The 16,351-nt window shown below is 37.5% G+C and overlaps 2 protein-coding genes across 14 annotated transcripts in view; both read left to right on the top strand.

Moving 5' to 3' along the window:
- Positions 1 to 163: 163 nt before the first annotated feature.
- On the top strand, positions 164 to 4,523 carry LOC106948030 (CASP8 and FADD-like apoptosis regulator). Of its 2 annotated transcripts, none has more exons than XM_015033466.1 (8): positions 164 to 418; positions 537 to 865; positions 938 to 1,043; positions 1,164 to 1,299; positions 2,523 to 2,572; positions 2,910 to 2,988; positions 3,638 to 4,109; positions 4,192 to 4,523. In XM_015033466.1, exons 2-8 carry the CDS (start codon positions 570 to 572, stop codon positions 4,319 to 4,321), a joined length of 1,269 nt encoding a protein of 422 aa, XP_014888952.1. In that variant the 5' UTR covers positions 164 to 418; positions 537 to 569; the 3' UTR covers positions 4,322 to 4,523. The 2 variants fall into 2 exon arrangements, with proteins under 2 accessions (XP_014888952.1, XP_014888951.1); XM_015033465.1 differs by having other exon boundaries at positions 3,638 to 4,112.
- A 3,003-nt stretch (positions 4,524 to 7,526) lies between these two features.
- The window catches only part of LOC106948021 (disco-interacting protein 2 homolog A), an 87,046-nt gene continuing 78,221 nt past the window's right edge, over positions 7,527 to 16,351 (top strand). For 10 of the 12 annotated variants that reach the window (XM_015033451.1, XM_015033450.1, XM_015033445.1 and 7 more), the window contains exons 1-2: positions 7,538 to 7,734; positions 7,914 to 8,094. In XM_015033451.1, coding sequence (XP_014888937.1) covers positions 7,717 to 7,734; positions 7,914 to 8,094 — 199 coding nt within the window. In that variant the 5' untranslated portion in view covers positions 7,538 to 7,716. Of the gene's footprint in view, positions 7,735 to 7,913; positions 8,095 to 16,351 lie in introns of all 12 variants that reach the window. The other 2 variants (XM_015033452.1, XM_015033448.1) reach the window with 2 other exon arrangements.

Genomic DNA, 16,351 nt, shown 5'->3' with positions numbered 1-16,351 from the left:
GGGGGGGTGGCTCTTGCCAGAACAGCGCTGTGTCAGGCGAGTAATCTACTTTCAACTGTACATATTAAAAATTATCATGTGACAAATTAAAACAATTATGAATGTTGAAGTCCTTTAGAAGTATCGAAGTTTTGCTTCTGCTTTATAAAGAAATCGGAAGTTTGCATTGTTAGTCTCGACTATGGGTCTGTACCGGAAATCAGCTGTTCCTTCACTTTCGCTTTACAGGATAAGAATCCCCCTCGTCGGCCATGAAAGTCGAGGTTTCTTTTAAAATTTTTTGCAGTCTTAGCTTATCCGAAACGGGTTTTCTGCGTCTACACACCACGTAGTCTCCTTCCGTCTCTGGGTATTTCCCCAAAGGCGTCGTCACTTGTAGATTGCCGTTTCCATTGAAGCCATTTTACAAAGCTATAAGGTAGGTCGCGTTGTATAAATACTTTAGAGACAACAACAACAGCCGCGAAGCTCAATTCCACGTTAACTATTGCCATTTTGGGTTAATGCTTTTCTTTTCTTTCCCTTTCTTTTCTTAGTCGTCGTGAAGTCACTTCTATCAACAAAACAACATGTCTCCGTTTGAAGAATATGACCATAGGATCAACGCTATCGCGGAGGATCTGACAACTGGGGACCGTACAAAGGCAATTTACCTTTGTGGGAGCTTGGTTACGGACAGCAGCGTGACTTGCGTTAGGGAGACTTTAAGAGTCAAAGTAAACTTTCACCCAGACCCTCCCCTGTTTCTAATGTCCATCCTCAGGCAGCTAGGACGTTACGACATTCTAAAAAGAGTCTACAAAGTGGATAGAAACGAGATAGAAAAGAAGGTTCAGACATATAAACAAGTTCTCCCAAGATTCAGGTAATATACTTTGTTTACCTTCCGTTTCAATAGTTGACCTTTCATTTACTAACGCATTTTGTCTTTGTGCAGAGTACTGATGGTTACTATAAGTGACAATCTCCAAATGGAGGATGTGGAGCAAATCAAATTTTTATTAGGCAGGACTTTATCCCTTGAAAAAAAAGAAAATGTCAAGGTAAACCCTTATATACTTTTACTTTCAGGCTGAGAGTGTGTATGGGTTTCTGTGACTATGTGCTTTGGCAACGGGAGGGTTTCACTTTGAATGAAAAATCTTACAGATGATCTGTTACAGACCTTCTTGGAAGTGATGATTGAACTGGAGAAGCTGGATTTAGTGTCACCCGAAACAGTAGAGCTTGTCGAGGACTGTTTGCGAAATATTGGCAGGCTTGATCTGGCCAGAACAGTGGCTGCTTACAAGATGTCAGGTGAGAACATTAATTGAAGAAGTTAGTATTTAAATGCTTCAAATGACTCATGAGATGATTATGAAAAGAGAACTGAAAATGAACATTTTTTTTTCTAAGCTGACTGAAATGGTTCATTAGGCATGCAATGAAGCTGAAGATTTTTGCACTGGTTTTGATAGAACGGTACAGCACAGTGTATTGTGTGCATTGATGCACAGTTGCAGATTTGTCAAGACGCGCATACTGACCCCTGTCCACCACTAAAAAAAATTAATTGTGGCCACATAACCATTACATTTGGACCATATGGACTGTGATACAATAAGGTGACCTGGTCTGTTGAACCTTTACCATTATGGGTGGGTGTGTGCGTTACTTATCTGGGGAACATCTGACATCAGGATGCACTATTACAAAAATGCAAGCCCAACATTTGCTTAAGTTGTTTTAGGTTGATATTTGCTGGGAAACCACAGGTCCCATTCGAAGAGGATCTTACTTGCAAACGTATCACATCCCTCTGCATTGTTTAAAACTAGATTCACCCTGTCATGGTTTTACTTAGCGGCTCTTTCAGCAGGACAATGTGTCCGACTAACAAAGGAGAAATGGTTCAGGGTTGGTTAAGAGTAGCACAATGACAGGTATGATCCATGTAGGCCCCAAGTCACAATTTAAAGAACTCAAATTATCTGGTGTTAACATCACAGTACACTTTTGAAGCAAAAGAGGGTCCAAAAACATTACAAATATGTCTATACTTGATATATGTTGGTTAGCTGATACAATTTCTCATTGACATTTAAAAAGATTTGTATAAAAATCTGTCTGATGCCGAACACTGTTGAGCAGGATGTCATACAATGATCCTGAATGCAACTGGATAACCAAACTCAATGAAAAATCTGTTAAACCAAAAGATTTAGTGTCTTGTGCAGTGATTGATTGCAAACCATATCAAGACTGAACAAACGTTTATATATAAAGATTATTAAAAATCTAAAAGAAAAAAAAATCATTTTAAAAAAGTCTGAGGACTTTTGGTCAAGATCACTTTAAACAAATTACAGAAAGTATTTGTCTAGTTTAGATCGAAGCACAAGAAACAAGTGCTGAGTCAAGACAGCCCTGGCACGCTGGTTAGATAATAAAAATATATGAACATTATATGCTACTCTTGTTAAGCTTTTAGCTAATAGGAATGGACAGTAATTGTCTCTCATCTTCTGTTCATTTTACAGGTGCAACATCTGAACACTCTTTGCCTCCACAACACAGTGGTCAAGCTGCTGTGAGTAAAATATTGAAAAAAGGTCACAATTTATATAAGGTATAAAATGGTATCGTGTGTTATATTTGACATCACACCTTACTGTTATTTATTTTACAACTCATCTTGCCTTTTCATCTGATTAACATTAAATACGATTTTCATCAAATTTGTATTTGTTAGAAAAAAAGGTGTTTGGCAATTAAAATTGTGTTTTGCATAGTTTAAATAAATAATTAGAACTCCCAAATTGACGTTTTTACCCACAGTAAATGGCCCTAAATCTGCGCCTTTATTACTGTGATGGGTTTGTAATGATGCATTAATGACACGTGTATGTTTTGTTTTTACATTTTAGAGACAACCTGACCAGTACAACTTAAGGGCCGATCAGAGAGGAGTTTGTGTTATTATTGACTGCGTAGGTAATGATGGAGGTGAGTTACAAACATTTATTTAAGAAGAGGTACCAACACAACAACAAAACTTTGATTTCCATCCAAAATATTCAGTAAAATGTGGAAGCATCGTAAGTGCAAAGCGCCTCATTGTTGTTTTTATTCCTCTTCGTCATCATATTGTAACTGAGATGCTTTGTATTGCTGTTAGTTTTTCAGAGCTACTTTTCAAAGTTTTTCGAAGCAGGCCCTCCCCACACACAGGTCAAGGTTAACATGTTGTGGGAAAACAAAGTTATTAAGAAATAATTGCATCTAAAAGTTGCAGGAGTCTGTCTGGCCCTTGAAGACTCCAGTTTAAGACCCCTACTTTAAAAAATTTAAAACAAAAAAAAAAAAAAAAAAAAAGTTAAATTCATGAACTTTTTAAGTTGACCAGATGTATATAAAACTTCTAATTTTTAATCCTTCACATTCTGTTTCCATGAATTATAAGTATGATATGTATGGAAATGCCCCTCATGTCCACTGTTGGGTAAGGTGGATGATCAGTGATATTATGTTAAAGGTCTTTACCATAGGCGGCAACACATTTACTCACATCTATATAAAGTGATATACAAAATGATTGTTTACTGTCCGATCACAATGTCTTTTTTATAATCTCATGTCATCTTTTCTTCCTCAGGAATGTTAGAAAACACGTTTAAGGCTCTCCACTTCAACGTTCTCTACCACACCATGCTGGGTGCTGATGAGATTTTTGAAACTCTTAAAGAAGTCTCCAAACACAGACAGAGCCTCAACGAGGATGCTTTTGTCTGCTGCATCATTAGCCGCAGCTTCGATGACAATATCCTGGGCACAGACTCGCATGGTAGAGGTCTTTCTGCCAAAAACATCAGAGATCTCTTCTTAGGTGACAGTTGTCCTGTGATGGTCGGCAAGCCGAAACTTTTCTTCATCCAGAGCTACGTGGTTCCCGAGTCTGAGCATCTGGACCAAGACGGCTGCGACGGCTTAGCCATGAGAGAAACCCCCCCCACAGAAGCAGACGTACTCTGGAGTCACTGCTGGACAGATGAAAGCCAGCTGCTACAAGAGCAGCATCACTCTGTTTACCTAAAAGCACTGACTGATGCCTTAAGCAAAGCCAAGAGGAGGTAATATTCCCAATAAATGTCATCTATGCTCAACATCGTGTTCTGCTCATCTAAACTGCTTCTGTCATTGTCGTCACAGGAAAACTGATCTGCTTGATGTTCAAATGAAGGTGAATGGAGCCATTCATGACCATAACCAAAAACATCCTGAAGCAAATTACCGTTGTGATGTAAAACACACTCTGAGAAAAAATCTTTATCTAGAATAGAAAAGTGACAGAAACATTATGACTTTTACTAACCACCTAAAACTGTGGCGCTGGACTCACTACATGCCTCATGAAGAACATGTTTTCTGTGTGTATACTGACCTCTAGTGGTTAAAATGAAAGAAGACACCATAGAGGCGTAATAATGGATTTATTAAACGTCTATTTATTTCAGTAATTTAATTCAAAAAGTTAAAAATCATATATTATTGAGATTCATTGCAAACATGATGATATATTTCCAAAATTTAAATCTGTTAGTTTTGATATTTGTGGCTTACAGCAAATGAATTCCTAAAATTCAGTGTCTTAGAAAATGATAAGAACAATAACAAATACAAATGTTTAATACAAAAATTAAATTAGGGGTTTTTATAAGCTGTAAGTTATAATTATAAAAATTTGTGACAACAAAATGTCACTTTTTCAATTGAATGATTACCACTTTTTAATGAAATTTCTATAACAAACTGTATTCTTGTTTATGTGCTGCAATATTTAAGTATGTTTTCTCACACACAAACTATATATATATTACATGATAAATATAACATATATGTTCATATTCATATAGTCTGAAAACTCATTTTATTGATTAACATTAGAAAAGCTGAAAATTTGCAATAACTTGGCGTCTTTTGAAATATTTGACCTGCAGATCAGTTCTCTTTTCAATTATTTTCAACTCTACGCACAGACATATACAACCATTGAACATGACCTCTGATGTTTGACTTTACATATATGTGCGACTCTCATACTGCGACTCTCTTTTAATTTTTAGACATTCTTTGTAAATGAAGGACTCTGGGCATTTTCTCATTCATTTTTTTATTTATTTATTAAACTGAAAAATTGTTATTTTTTTAATCAGCAAGCAAAAAATGTCATTAAAATTTAATTTTACATCAACTCTTAGTTGGCAGCTAATGGCAAAAAAAATAAAATAAAATAAAAATCAGACTTCAAAATAAAGAAGTAAAAAATAGATTGTACACTATGCTACCTTCATGCCCTGTAGGGTTTGAATCATTTCAGGTTTGTGCTTTGCTAGTCTTCATAAAATCTTAAGTCTAATTTATATATTTATGTTGTTGTCAGGCATGTGTTGCCCATTTTATTCATGTGTTGCTCATTTTACAAAGCCTTTTATGTTTTTATTCACTTTATATGAAAAACTCTAACTAAAATGATTTTTTTTAACTATCAGCTAATAGAGAGGATCCGTAAGATATGAATCATGTCAGATATCTAAAACCAACAAACTGTTGACACTTTTCCTGGCGAAACTGCTTTCATTCATTTTATTGCCATTAACTTCCAGTGAGGTCTTTGTTGAATATGATACATGTGGTAACCCTTCATGTTGATGTACAGTGCAAAGAGAGGGAAGTTGAAGAGAAATTGAATATAAAGATGTAAATTCAAGTTAGACCAAACATGCAGAACATTACATCATATGAAAAATCTCAACAAAAATCATTGGCCAGACAAAATAAACATTAGAACTGTTTTGAAAATGTAACTAAGCAATTGTTTTCTGTTACCTCGCTGTTCCTTTTACTACTTCACATTATTTTCTATTGTCTTGTTATTAATTGTGTCTAAAGGACATTTGTCATTTTGTATTTATGTAGTACAAAAGTTGTCTGTTTTGTTGTTGTGTTTTTTTACATTCCTGAAATGTAATGTATTTGTATTTGATGTATCTAATATTAAATGTAGCGTTTTCATTAGCAAGACCTCATGATAGCAGAAATGCGACCCTATGTAATTAATCCAGGTTTTGTGCTTCTCTTGGTAAATTATTACTCTGATTACAATTTATTTATTTATTATTTACCTTACAAATTATTAACGTTTGATGGTTAGAAAATATACAATCTCCATGATATATTCATGGGCATTATCTTTTAAATACTGTCACAAGAACAAAAACACTAACATTGTTTTGGAATGTGTTTCATTACTTATTTATTTCTGCTTGACAAGCAACAGAAATAATGTTGCTTGTCATTATTGGGAAGAGGAATGACCGTAGGAAACAGGATTTCATCTTTATGTCAACTCTGACAAATATATTTTTTATATCGGCGCTCAGGAAGCCCTGACTCAAATATTCACGTTAAACTTGAAGGGGTTTTGCTTGACCAAACTTTGAAATTGGGTTGTCTCTTATATGACTATTTAACTTGTCTATGACCCTTGTACACTCACAGATCTTCTACCACACTTTTTCACTCCACTCAACTCTATGACTTTGTAAAAGCGGCTCAACATATATTCAGCCTACTGCTTTGGGTCCCTGCCCTAATCTTTGCACAGTGTAAATCTCAGGGATAGTTTTGTTGACTGACAGTTTTAGTAAGCTGCACCAATTTGTTTTCAAAATGGAAAACAGATTTATGTAAACACACTGACAAGAGTTTGATAGTAAATTGAATGCCGCAGTGGTAGCTTAATATTTTACATTTCATTTTCACTTAACTGCTTGCAAATAAATCTCAGTGAATAACTGAAAATTTCTCCATGGCTTTGGGAGTACAATAAAAATAAAATTGGATTCCCCCTGCTTTACTTTACCTCACGGTACTCTGAGTGCGACACTCAACAAACTGGAGAGAAACCAAATGGCCATAGATTATTTTTTTAGTTTTTATCTTCAAAAACATTTCATCCATAATGTATTTTATGTAACGATGACAAATTTACACTAAAGTTCTTTATTTGCAGTCCTTTGCTCAATAAATTAATTGAACTTTTAAACTGAAAAAACAATGCAACCTGACAGATTTAGGGAGTTAATTTATGCGCTACTTGCACAATGAACAAGCAAATAAACATTGTGCAAGTGGTCCCCCCTATCTAAGTCTGCTTGTTATAATTCTTCATGTGTAGATTATAAAATGCTTCTAACAATTCTATCAAAAAATACTTTGTCATTAGTCTGATTTTTTTCCTACCATACTTTTTTCTTCCACTCAACTTTTCTGTAATATGCAAAATATGCATTTTTTCAAAAATATTTTCTGCCTTTCTGTGGTTCTGGTTTTCTTTAAATTTCATTTACGTCGCAGACAGCACGGGCACGCTTTTGTAAATCTCAGAGTGTTTGAAAGTGCCTCAAAAATATGACAGTAGGAGGCAGGCAAGTTGTGTAAGGAGCTCTAGCACAGAGTTCACAAACACACGCTCACACACATACGAGCTACCCTCGTCGTGAACGCGCACCGTGAGGACTGCTGTTGCTATGATGCAATGGCGACTGCGCCGTGGGAAGCGAGCGAGGAGTTGAATGAGTTTCCTCCACAGTTGAGGACACACAGCCGCCGACAGTCCTTGTGGGGAGCCGACAGCCGCGGACACAGCGATAGAAGCCTTTCCGGACTCTGTGCATGGCAACACGGATCCAGGTGTGTCCACTAGCCTTGCAGCTAGCCGTGTCATGAAGGTTGGAGAGATTTCACACACCTTTGCAAGACGCAGCGAGGCAGGAGAGGCCCCAACACCCTGTTCGCTCTGAGCCGAAACGCACCCAGGAGCGCCTGTACACTCCGGTTTATTTATTTATTTTTGTATTCATTATTATTAGTCACGTTTTGTGGCATTGTCCTCATCGCCTCAGCGGACCGCATCGTACTGGACCACCATGGCTGAGAGAACCTCCGCCGGGTTGCTCTCAATGATGCTGGAACCCACGCCGGCGGTCGCGATGACCCTTCCGGCGGAGGTCCGGGAGAAGCTGGCGGAGCTGGAGCTGGAGCTGTCTGAAGGTAAGTTAAGCTCGGACTGCAGGCCAGGGTGTCCTGACTGGGGTCTTCCTTTAGGTGTGACAGCTTTCAGGACCACCGCCCTTTATTTTGACTTTTTGTGTACACTGTTTGAAAACATATCGGCATCACTGTCGCCCCTCTTCTCTGTTTATTTGAAAGAAAAATGCCCCAAATGAACTTCTACCTTTTTGTATCCTCTCATAACAGGGACTTAAAGGTCAGGAGGTTATGACTCGAAATGAATTTAATTCAGTGTTTTTGTCCTGAAGTTTTACATTTGATCACAGATCAATCATATCTGATCAAATGGATCTAACCCAACAACCACACTGACACGCCCGTGATACTGATGTATGCTTCACTCAGTCTCCTCTGTTAGAAGCATATAAAAGTTATCCATCCATCCATTTTCTATACACCCTTGTCCCTTGGTGGGGTCGGGAGGGTTGCTGGTGCCCATCTCCAGCTAACAATCCGGGCGATAGGCGGGGTACACCCTGGACAGGTCGCCAGTCTGTCGCATAGAAAAGTTATAACTGTATTTATTGTAAAAGCAGCTTTAAGAATTTTTCTTAATGTCAGGTTTTGTTTACTTGCAAAATCCCTTTTAATGCTTCAACTATGGCATTTATTGTAAACAGAGCCCAAAGCATTCAAACAAAGCATTCTGCCAGATCACTCAAAAGGTATTGATCAACACCATTGATTTCAATCTGTTATCTGAAATTTATCTTTGATTAAATAAATATATATAGCCTATATATATTTTTCACATTAGCTCTATGAATGCATAACCACAAAATCGCTTCAACAGACAAAATGTTGTGTAAGCCACCTCATTGCAGTTTTTTCCTGCATTGTGTCCACTTTCCATTAGCCCTTCCTGCTTGATCCTTCCAAAGATTGGAATTAGATTTCCTCATATTTGCTAATCACAGGACTTAACGCTAAGTTGTTGTAAATCAGCTCCTTACAGCGGGCTCATTGGTTGCTGGTAAGCAGAAATCCTCAGAATGCACTAATCTAGTCCTCTGAACAAAAAGAAAGAAGTGCTTGTTTTTGTCCACAAAGGGCTTGTGTTGTTTTTTTGGGTTAATTCAGTGAGACTCATTGTTAAGCTCTTTCCTATTATCTAGTAAAATTAGCTAAGCTGCAATAAAGTTCTGCTAATTAATGACCTACATTAATTCTGATTAGATTTGTCATTTGACCCGTTTTGGTTTTTTTCTTCTTTTTTTTTTGTGAGAACAGAGGAGGTCAGGTCTAGAGTCACATTTTAGATGCCACTTTTTTCTCTTTGGGGGTTGTCTCTGCTGCAGAATCCCACCATGGTTAGAAGTAGACCCAAGGTGCATACACTTTAACAACCACATTAGCTGCCTCTGAAGCCTCTAATGGAATACACATGTTTTCAAGAGTGGCTACCCATCTAATCTATATATGTCCAGTTTCCTCTTCCTGCTCTCCACATGTCACATCCTGCTCTGTCCCAGCTCAGATAGCACTGTCTCCTTGCTTTTCTGCCACTGACATCCCGAGTTGTCCCTTTCCAAGTCTTGTCCCTGTTCCGTGTTTGTCTCCAGGCCTCGCTGCCTCCATACTTCCTATATTTCTTTTCTGATCAAAGAAAGGAATGTCATGTTTTGAAGGCTAAAGAGATGACTTCTTTTTCGCTGCTCCCTCACGGACTATTCCTGTTTGCTGCTCTGAACTTTTCACCCCGTAATGATGCTCTTAAAATGCATCAGCCCTTGTGTTGTGTCTGAGTACAGTATATTTTAGGTAACTCATTTCATCAGAAGCAGATGAAAACCTGCAAGTCCTGCGGAAAAGATTTCTACGCTTCAAAACGAGCTCTTCTGCCTGAGACAGAAAATCAAGACACATTTCTCTCATATTGAGAAGCATACCTTGGTTCCTTTTGCATATCTGAGTGAATGACTTGATGTGTGAGTGTCATGAAACATTTTATTCATGCAAAGTGTGATGCACACTATCCTATGCTGTTTATCAGACGGATTTGTCTGAGTAGTATCAGTTTGAGGCTATCCAGCAGCACAGATAGATAATATTCCAGCGTCAGCATCTAGGGCCAGCTGATGTGTGAAATAAACAATCTGCAGCAATCTTATAACTGTAATGGTAGGTAGGTTTCCCCCAGGGATGTATTCATTTTCAAATTCTCTTGTTTTTGTTTCTATTTTATTGGATAAGTGTTTAAAAGATGTTGCGAAATCTGCTTTGCAGCTTTCCAGTAATTATTATTTTTTTAAATAATGCACCATTTACTTTAGCGAAACAGATGAGACACTGCTTTATTTCTTATATGGTTTGTAATTATCATCCAGATAATTCTGCAACTTTCCCAAACTGGATTCACCTCCAATCAAATTCTCAGCTTTGGGGCTATTAGAAAGAACCTGTTATCTCTCATCTGCTGACCTAAATGCAGATGATGGCCAAAAGATAGGGCATAAAGGAGGCCAAGAAGATGGATGATCCCCATTATCTCCTGCAGGGAAGAAGTAGAGAGCGAGACGTGTCTGCTGAGTAATTCATAGAGCTTAGTCTATCATTCCCTGGGTTTCCTGCCTTCCTCCTCCATTTGCTCTCTAAACCCTCTGATTACAACGTCATTTTTAGTCCAGCGCTGCTGAAGTTTGCATGGGTAAATGCCAGAGCTTTGACTTGTCATTGCCCTTGTTTACAATGCTCCCATTGAGCAAACATTTACAGGGGACTTATGTGTTTTGTCTTGTTTATGGTCACATGAATGCACTGGAAATGTATGCTGAGGAGTGCACAGAAAGTGTGCTGAGGACAGAATAACTAATTCTTTGAAACCTAATACATGTTAAGATATTCTTTATCATTTGTCACATTGTTTCATTAAGGATACAGGCACTAGATTTTTATCTCTGACCTAGAATCTGCTGCTGGTTTGACCCAATTTCCCCATGGAGACCATTAAAGTTTCACTATTTATCTAAGCTGTTAGATAAGGTGCAGCATAATTTGCTGTATTCCAGCAGGTGAACAAGTCTGTCATAGGGTAATAGTACTCATAAGATGAAGACAGATGGTTTCATTATACAGTACAGTTTCATTTGTACTGTACAGTATTACAGTACAAAATATTCATATCTAGATTTTGTAAAGTACTTCTAATATATATATTTGGGATTTTAAATATAGAATAAATGTAAAGTTATACATATCTGAAGAGCTGAGGGGGAATAATAATTGTTTAATTGGCATAAATATTTGTTCAGACTCCTTTACTGTGATCCCCCCCAAAAAATCTAGATTAATGCAACCAAAGGTTTAAAGGTTAGATTATAAAACATCTCAAACACTGACATTCAAAACACTGCTAATCTGCCATGTGAATGTTAAAAGAAGTATGACAGATCTGCAAAAAATATTCTGGAGGAGCTTCAGAGATCAGTTTGTTCATTAGTTGTGCAATTCAAACAGTTTTGGCCCTTGTGTAAGAGTGGCAACAAGAAAGGAATTGTTGAAAGAAAGTAATCAACAGTCCCACTTTTAGTTTGCCTCTAGCCATGTAGGAGCACCAGCAAAGATATGGAGGAAGGTGTTTTGTTCAGATGAAATCAAACTTGGAAGTTTTTTGGAATACAAGCAAAACACAAAGTGCAGCGCAAATAAACAAAATGCATGACAATTTTTCAGATTTTTATAAGTAAAAAACCCAATAAAAACATTTTAGTATTTGAAATACAAAAGAAAGTTGATGGGGTATTAATACTAGCACGGATACATTTAAAGCCACTTTCTACTAGATATGATTTTCTTTTGTCAGCGTTTGTTTTCCAGTTGAACCTAAAACTTGGTCCTTGTCCTGAAAGGAGGGTGTGGTCAGTGGATAGCTTTGGTGGCCAGCTCTTTGTAAACCTCCTCGGTGGAAAGTATGACTGTTCAGGAAACCCCAGTGAGCTGGACTCCCGAGTTTGTTAGGAAAAGACCACATCTGTCAACCACTGTTTAGAGATACAAAATCATTCTGTGGTACCTACTGTCCAAAAGGACATGAAATTAAAGAAAAAAACAGATACCACTGGGCCTGCTGTGAATTTAGCCTGTTATTTCAGACCAAACAATGAATGAATATAGACATAAATTAAGAGCTTGAAGCAAATGTAGAGGATTTAGGATGATTACCGAAGGAGCTTTCAGCATTGCTCCTGTGCTCTGTAATAGGATTCAATGAGAGGAATGTTGAGTCTTTCAGCCTCCAGTTTGGCTGCTGTAGCTGTTCTGAAGTCCAGCAGGAGCTACAGAAGCAGTACTGCTTCACCCCTATCATAGTTTAGTAGGGGTACCATTATAAATATTTCAAGGGTGTGCCTCAGATCAGAGTAAAGCTTCAGATACTTGTGCTGCTCTCAAGCAAAACCGCATTTTTCTCACTGCCAACTTGTGCACAAGTAATTGTGTTGTACATGTTTGACTTCATTTACTTTTGTTTGTGCCTCTGGGTGCTTTGTGGAGTCGGTCCTTCCCATTCTTTTTTGGTTACATACCACATAGCTTTGTTTTGTTTTAACCCACCAATGACCTACAGTAAACGCTATTGTTTTTCCTGCATGCCTTGCTCTCTTCTCACTCCTTGCCTCTTGTTTTTTTTAAGCACTCCTCTGCTTCCTGTCTGTCTTTGTACTGTAGGAGCCATGAATATTTAAAGTACTGCAGTATGTCAAAGTGTGTCTGAAATATATATATTTTTTCTTGATTTCCTCAACTCTTGTGGAGTCTACACAGTTTTTATCTTTTCTCCAGATAAAGTATTGGACTTTTTATGTGTTTGAATTGCTCTTATTTGCTGTTACTGGGACTTAAACCAATGATTATTGTATTATCACACCAGAAGTTATTTTTTTCACTATTTTTATGGAACATTAAACATCCATTCGTTCGACCTTTCTTCCTTGCTTGTCAGAAATGTTTCCCACACATTCACACTAAACCAGATGGAAAACTAAGATTATATTATTGAAAAGTATGATTAAAAAAACAGCTAAAAGTTGATAAAGTGGTTTAATACGCTCATATTTTTTGTAAATCATATTTGAAATGAAATACATTTTGGGAGCAAAATGTATGATTTAACATTACTCTCATCCCATTTTTTGTTGAATTTCTGAAAGTACAGGAAATATTTCAGTAAGGGCCAGCGCGATTTGCTGACAAAACAGGCTATGTTGACCACTTCAAGGATACTCTGTAAATTTCAAGCTCCGTACACCTGATTCTTCTTACTTGAGGCTTCTCTTCTGCCTCAGTGAGCATTACAGAGTTAAATGTTTGCTGCCCTTTCACTTGGTTTGATTTCTCACCTCCTGAAGACTGAAACTCCACGAAGCACCTTATGGCCTCCTTAAGTCATTGAAAGAGAGTTAAAAAAAAATGAGCAGCGCATTTCTAAGTAAATGCTATGGAATATTTTCCATCCCAGTTCAGGGAGCCAGTTCAGTGAAATCAAGATGCAAATTAAAGTGTTTGTGAACGTGAACAGCTGAGAGTTTTAAGAAGTGTGAAGAGGCAATATACTTTTTAGACACCAAAGTAAAAACCTAATTTTTTCACTCAACATCAATTATTATTGTCTGATGTTTGATTCTAAGCAACCTTGCTTAATGTTTTCCTTCTATAATACTTACATGTTGGTGGGGTGGCCATTTCAAATGACCGTAGGGTCACATTAGTAGCCTCAGCACAGAGTTTTTAAAGTGCTTATTGTGCTTAATATTTCATGTTTTTGCTGTTCTACTGTCTCCATATTAACACAAGTGAGCTGCTTATGAAACAAGCAGCTCATGGTTTCTCAGCCAACTAATGCTAAGATACATTTCACCTTTTAACTTCACCAAATTTCATATTATGAAAAGTTTGTTGCAATATTTGTGCACATAGTAAGATCATCAAGATAATTTTGTATATTTTAAGCCTCACACTGAAGTCTGTAATTCTGTATCAGACTATTTTTAGCAGGAGCTGACACTGACACACACACTGTGAGCACAATATTTTAATTCAAAATAAAAGCACCACATTTGTGTTTGGGTGAAGAATGAACATTTTTTGTTTAATTTTGGATTTGCTCCTTAACTGACGACTCGTTCTCTTTGTAGCCTCAGTAGGGTTACATAACTCAGTCTGTTAAGTAGCATTCACAGACTTTTATCTGCACTGCATGTCATCGCAGTCCTTATTTCTGAAACACTTTGTTTGAAAGGAAATTAGTTTCATGTATCATGTGATAAAATATATTGCAATAAAAAGTAGAACTGTTGTGACAGTATTGCGTCCTTTTCATTTATAGAGTTGTTTCAGCATAAGCCAATGAGCCAATAAGGTGGTGATAAATTCACTTTTACAAATATTAAAAGTGGTCGTTGGTAGCATTTTAAAATCCCTATGAATAAAAATGAGTCGTCCCTGTCTGGTCAGGGCTGTCAACACTTAGTGACTTTCTGTGACCTTTTTAGTGGGGGGGGGGAGGCTTGCAGAGTTCAACCTGCTCAGCATGACTTCAACATGAAGAATCTGTTGAACACAGAGAACCAATAAATTACCTTGTTGCTGCCTTGAGAAAAAAATAAATATGGTTTCCTGACCATCTCATACACTGTGGTTCATGTATCAGGCTAAGCAAATTCAAATATTAAACTGCAAGATGGAGTTTGGAGGTCCTCTAAAAGCAGAAGAAGGAACGGTAAAGAGGAGCCAGGAAGCATGCAATCCTGTTTTACTTTTTATTTTTTTCTCTGTTTGCTTTGTTTGATCAATATGAGAGCCTGCACAGGTGTTGTGGGCAGATCAGAGACAAATGCGGCTGGCTGGATCAGGAACCTTCCTGGTGGAAAAACAAACAGACAGAAAATGTCTGGAATGTGCTGTGACCTTTGAACTTAAACGTGAGCACAGGGCTTTTCACTACTGGAGGGCACGGCAGCATTAAACAACACAGCAGATTGCTTTGTATGCTTTCTCTGCCTTTTAAAGAAAAAGAGCTACTTCATTCCTCCCCTTTTTACTTCATGCCCTTGGACGTCCCAGCAGATTATGGGAGGGAAGAACCGCGTACGCTGGTTTCATTTTTTTGTTATTGTAGGTCCAAAGGCAGTTTTCTTCCCCTTTAGATGTAAAGCTTAACTTGGCAGACACAACCCGCATACCAGAAAATGTGCGTTCAAGCCTGTACACTCTGTGCAGGCAGACAGTTTTAGGTGAGCTGTGCTGCCGTTGCTCTCCAGAGACTTTTCCCCTGTGTGTTATTTAACTTGCAGTGAAGGAGGGAAAAAAAAGAAATGCAAAGTGAGGGCAAGTTAGGATTGCGTGTAAAGCTCTTAAAACACCTCAGGAGACGATTGATTTCTGCAGGCAGTTTTTAGCTAATCTTTGCAGTAAACATCCACATTTTTTTTTTCTAAATGCTCTTATTGGTGCTTTTATATTCGGGTCCCTTGGTAGGAGACAAAAATATTTGCTAAAAAAATCCTGTTAGAACGAGAACAAGTCAGGCAAATGAGGAGGTACACCTGGAGTAACTTAATCAAGTAATTCTATCAAAAAATGAATGAGTACAAAAGTTGCTGAGCAAGGACTTTATCTCAGAAAGGGCAAAAACAAAAACACTGATACAATCTAATCCCTGTTTGATCTGACTCAGGAGATTTCACCCAAACCATATTCAGTTACGTCCTGAAAAGAAGACATTTTTCTTTTGTGCAAGAGGAACGAGGGACTGGTGCCGATTAAGTTGTGCCTTTAAGATTACTTCTATAAAATACTATCTTGATAATCCAATCACTGTATATGCTGATGATAGTTTATTTCTCATAATTTTTCCATCTTTAAAGTTTGCCACAGCACATCTACAGCATTTACAAATTACCCCTCAGTATTTATAATTGCTATTGTGTAAAGAATTCACACAATTTTGAGCTGGTGGTAAGGATTTTTGGGTCTACAGAGGCCTTTTTAGACTGATTGTGCCTCTCAGAGGATGCTTTAGTTAAAAGTTTAAAGTTATCACTGCTATTTTCTCTAACAGTGACAGAGATGTTTCACTGACAGGAAGCATGGAGCGATGAGTGGCTTTTACTCTGATCTGCATATGAGGACATTTTCTAAGCTGATAACTGGGATATTATTAAGTTTACATCATTTCTTCTGCTTCTGTAAGCACTGTTTTGCAGCCCATAAGTTCACGCTAGAGATTTTGAATAACTTT

Source organism: Poecilia latipinna, unplaced genomic scaffold, assembly GCF_001443285.1.
Source record: "Poecilia latipinna isolate Pla-1442-1.1 unplaced genomic scaffold, P_latipinna-1.0 Scaffold269, whole genome shotgun sequence".
NCBI classification, from domain to species: Eukaryota; Metazoa; Chordata; class Actinopteri; order Cyprinodontiformes; family Poeciliidae; genus Poecilia; species Poecilia latipinna.
This window is presented reverse-complemented; position numbering and strand designations above follow the sequence as displayed.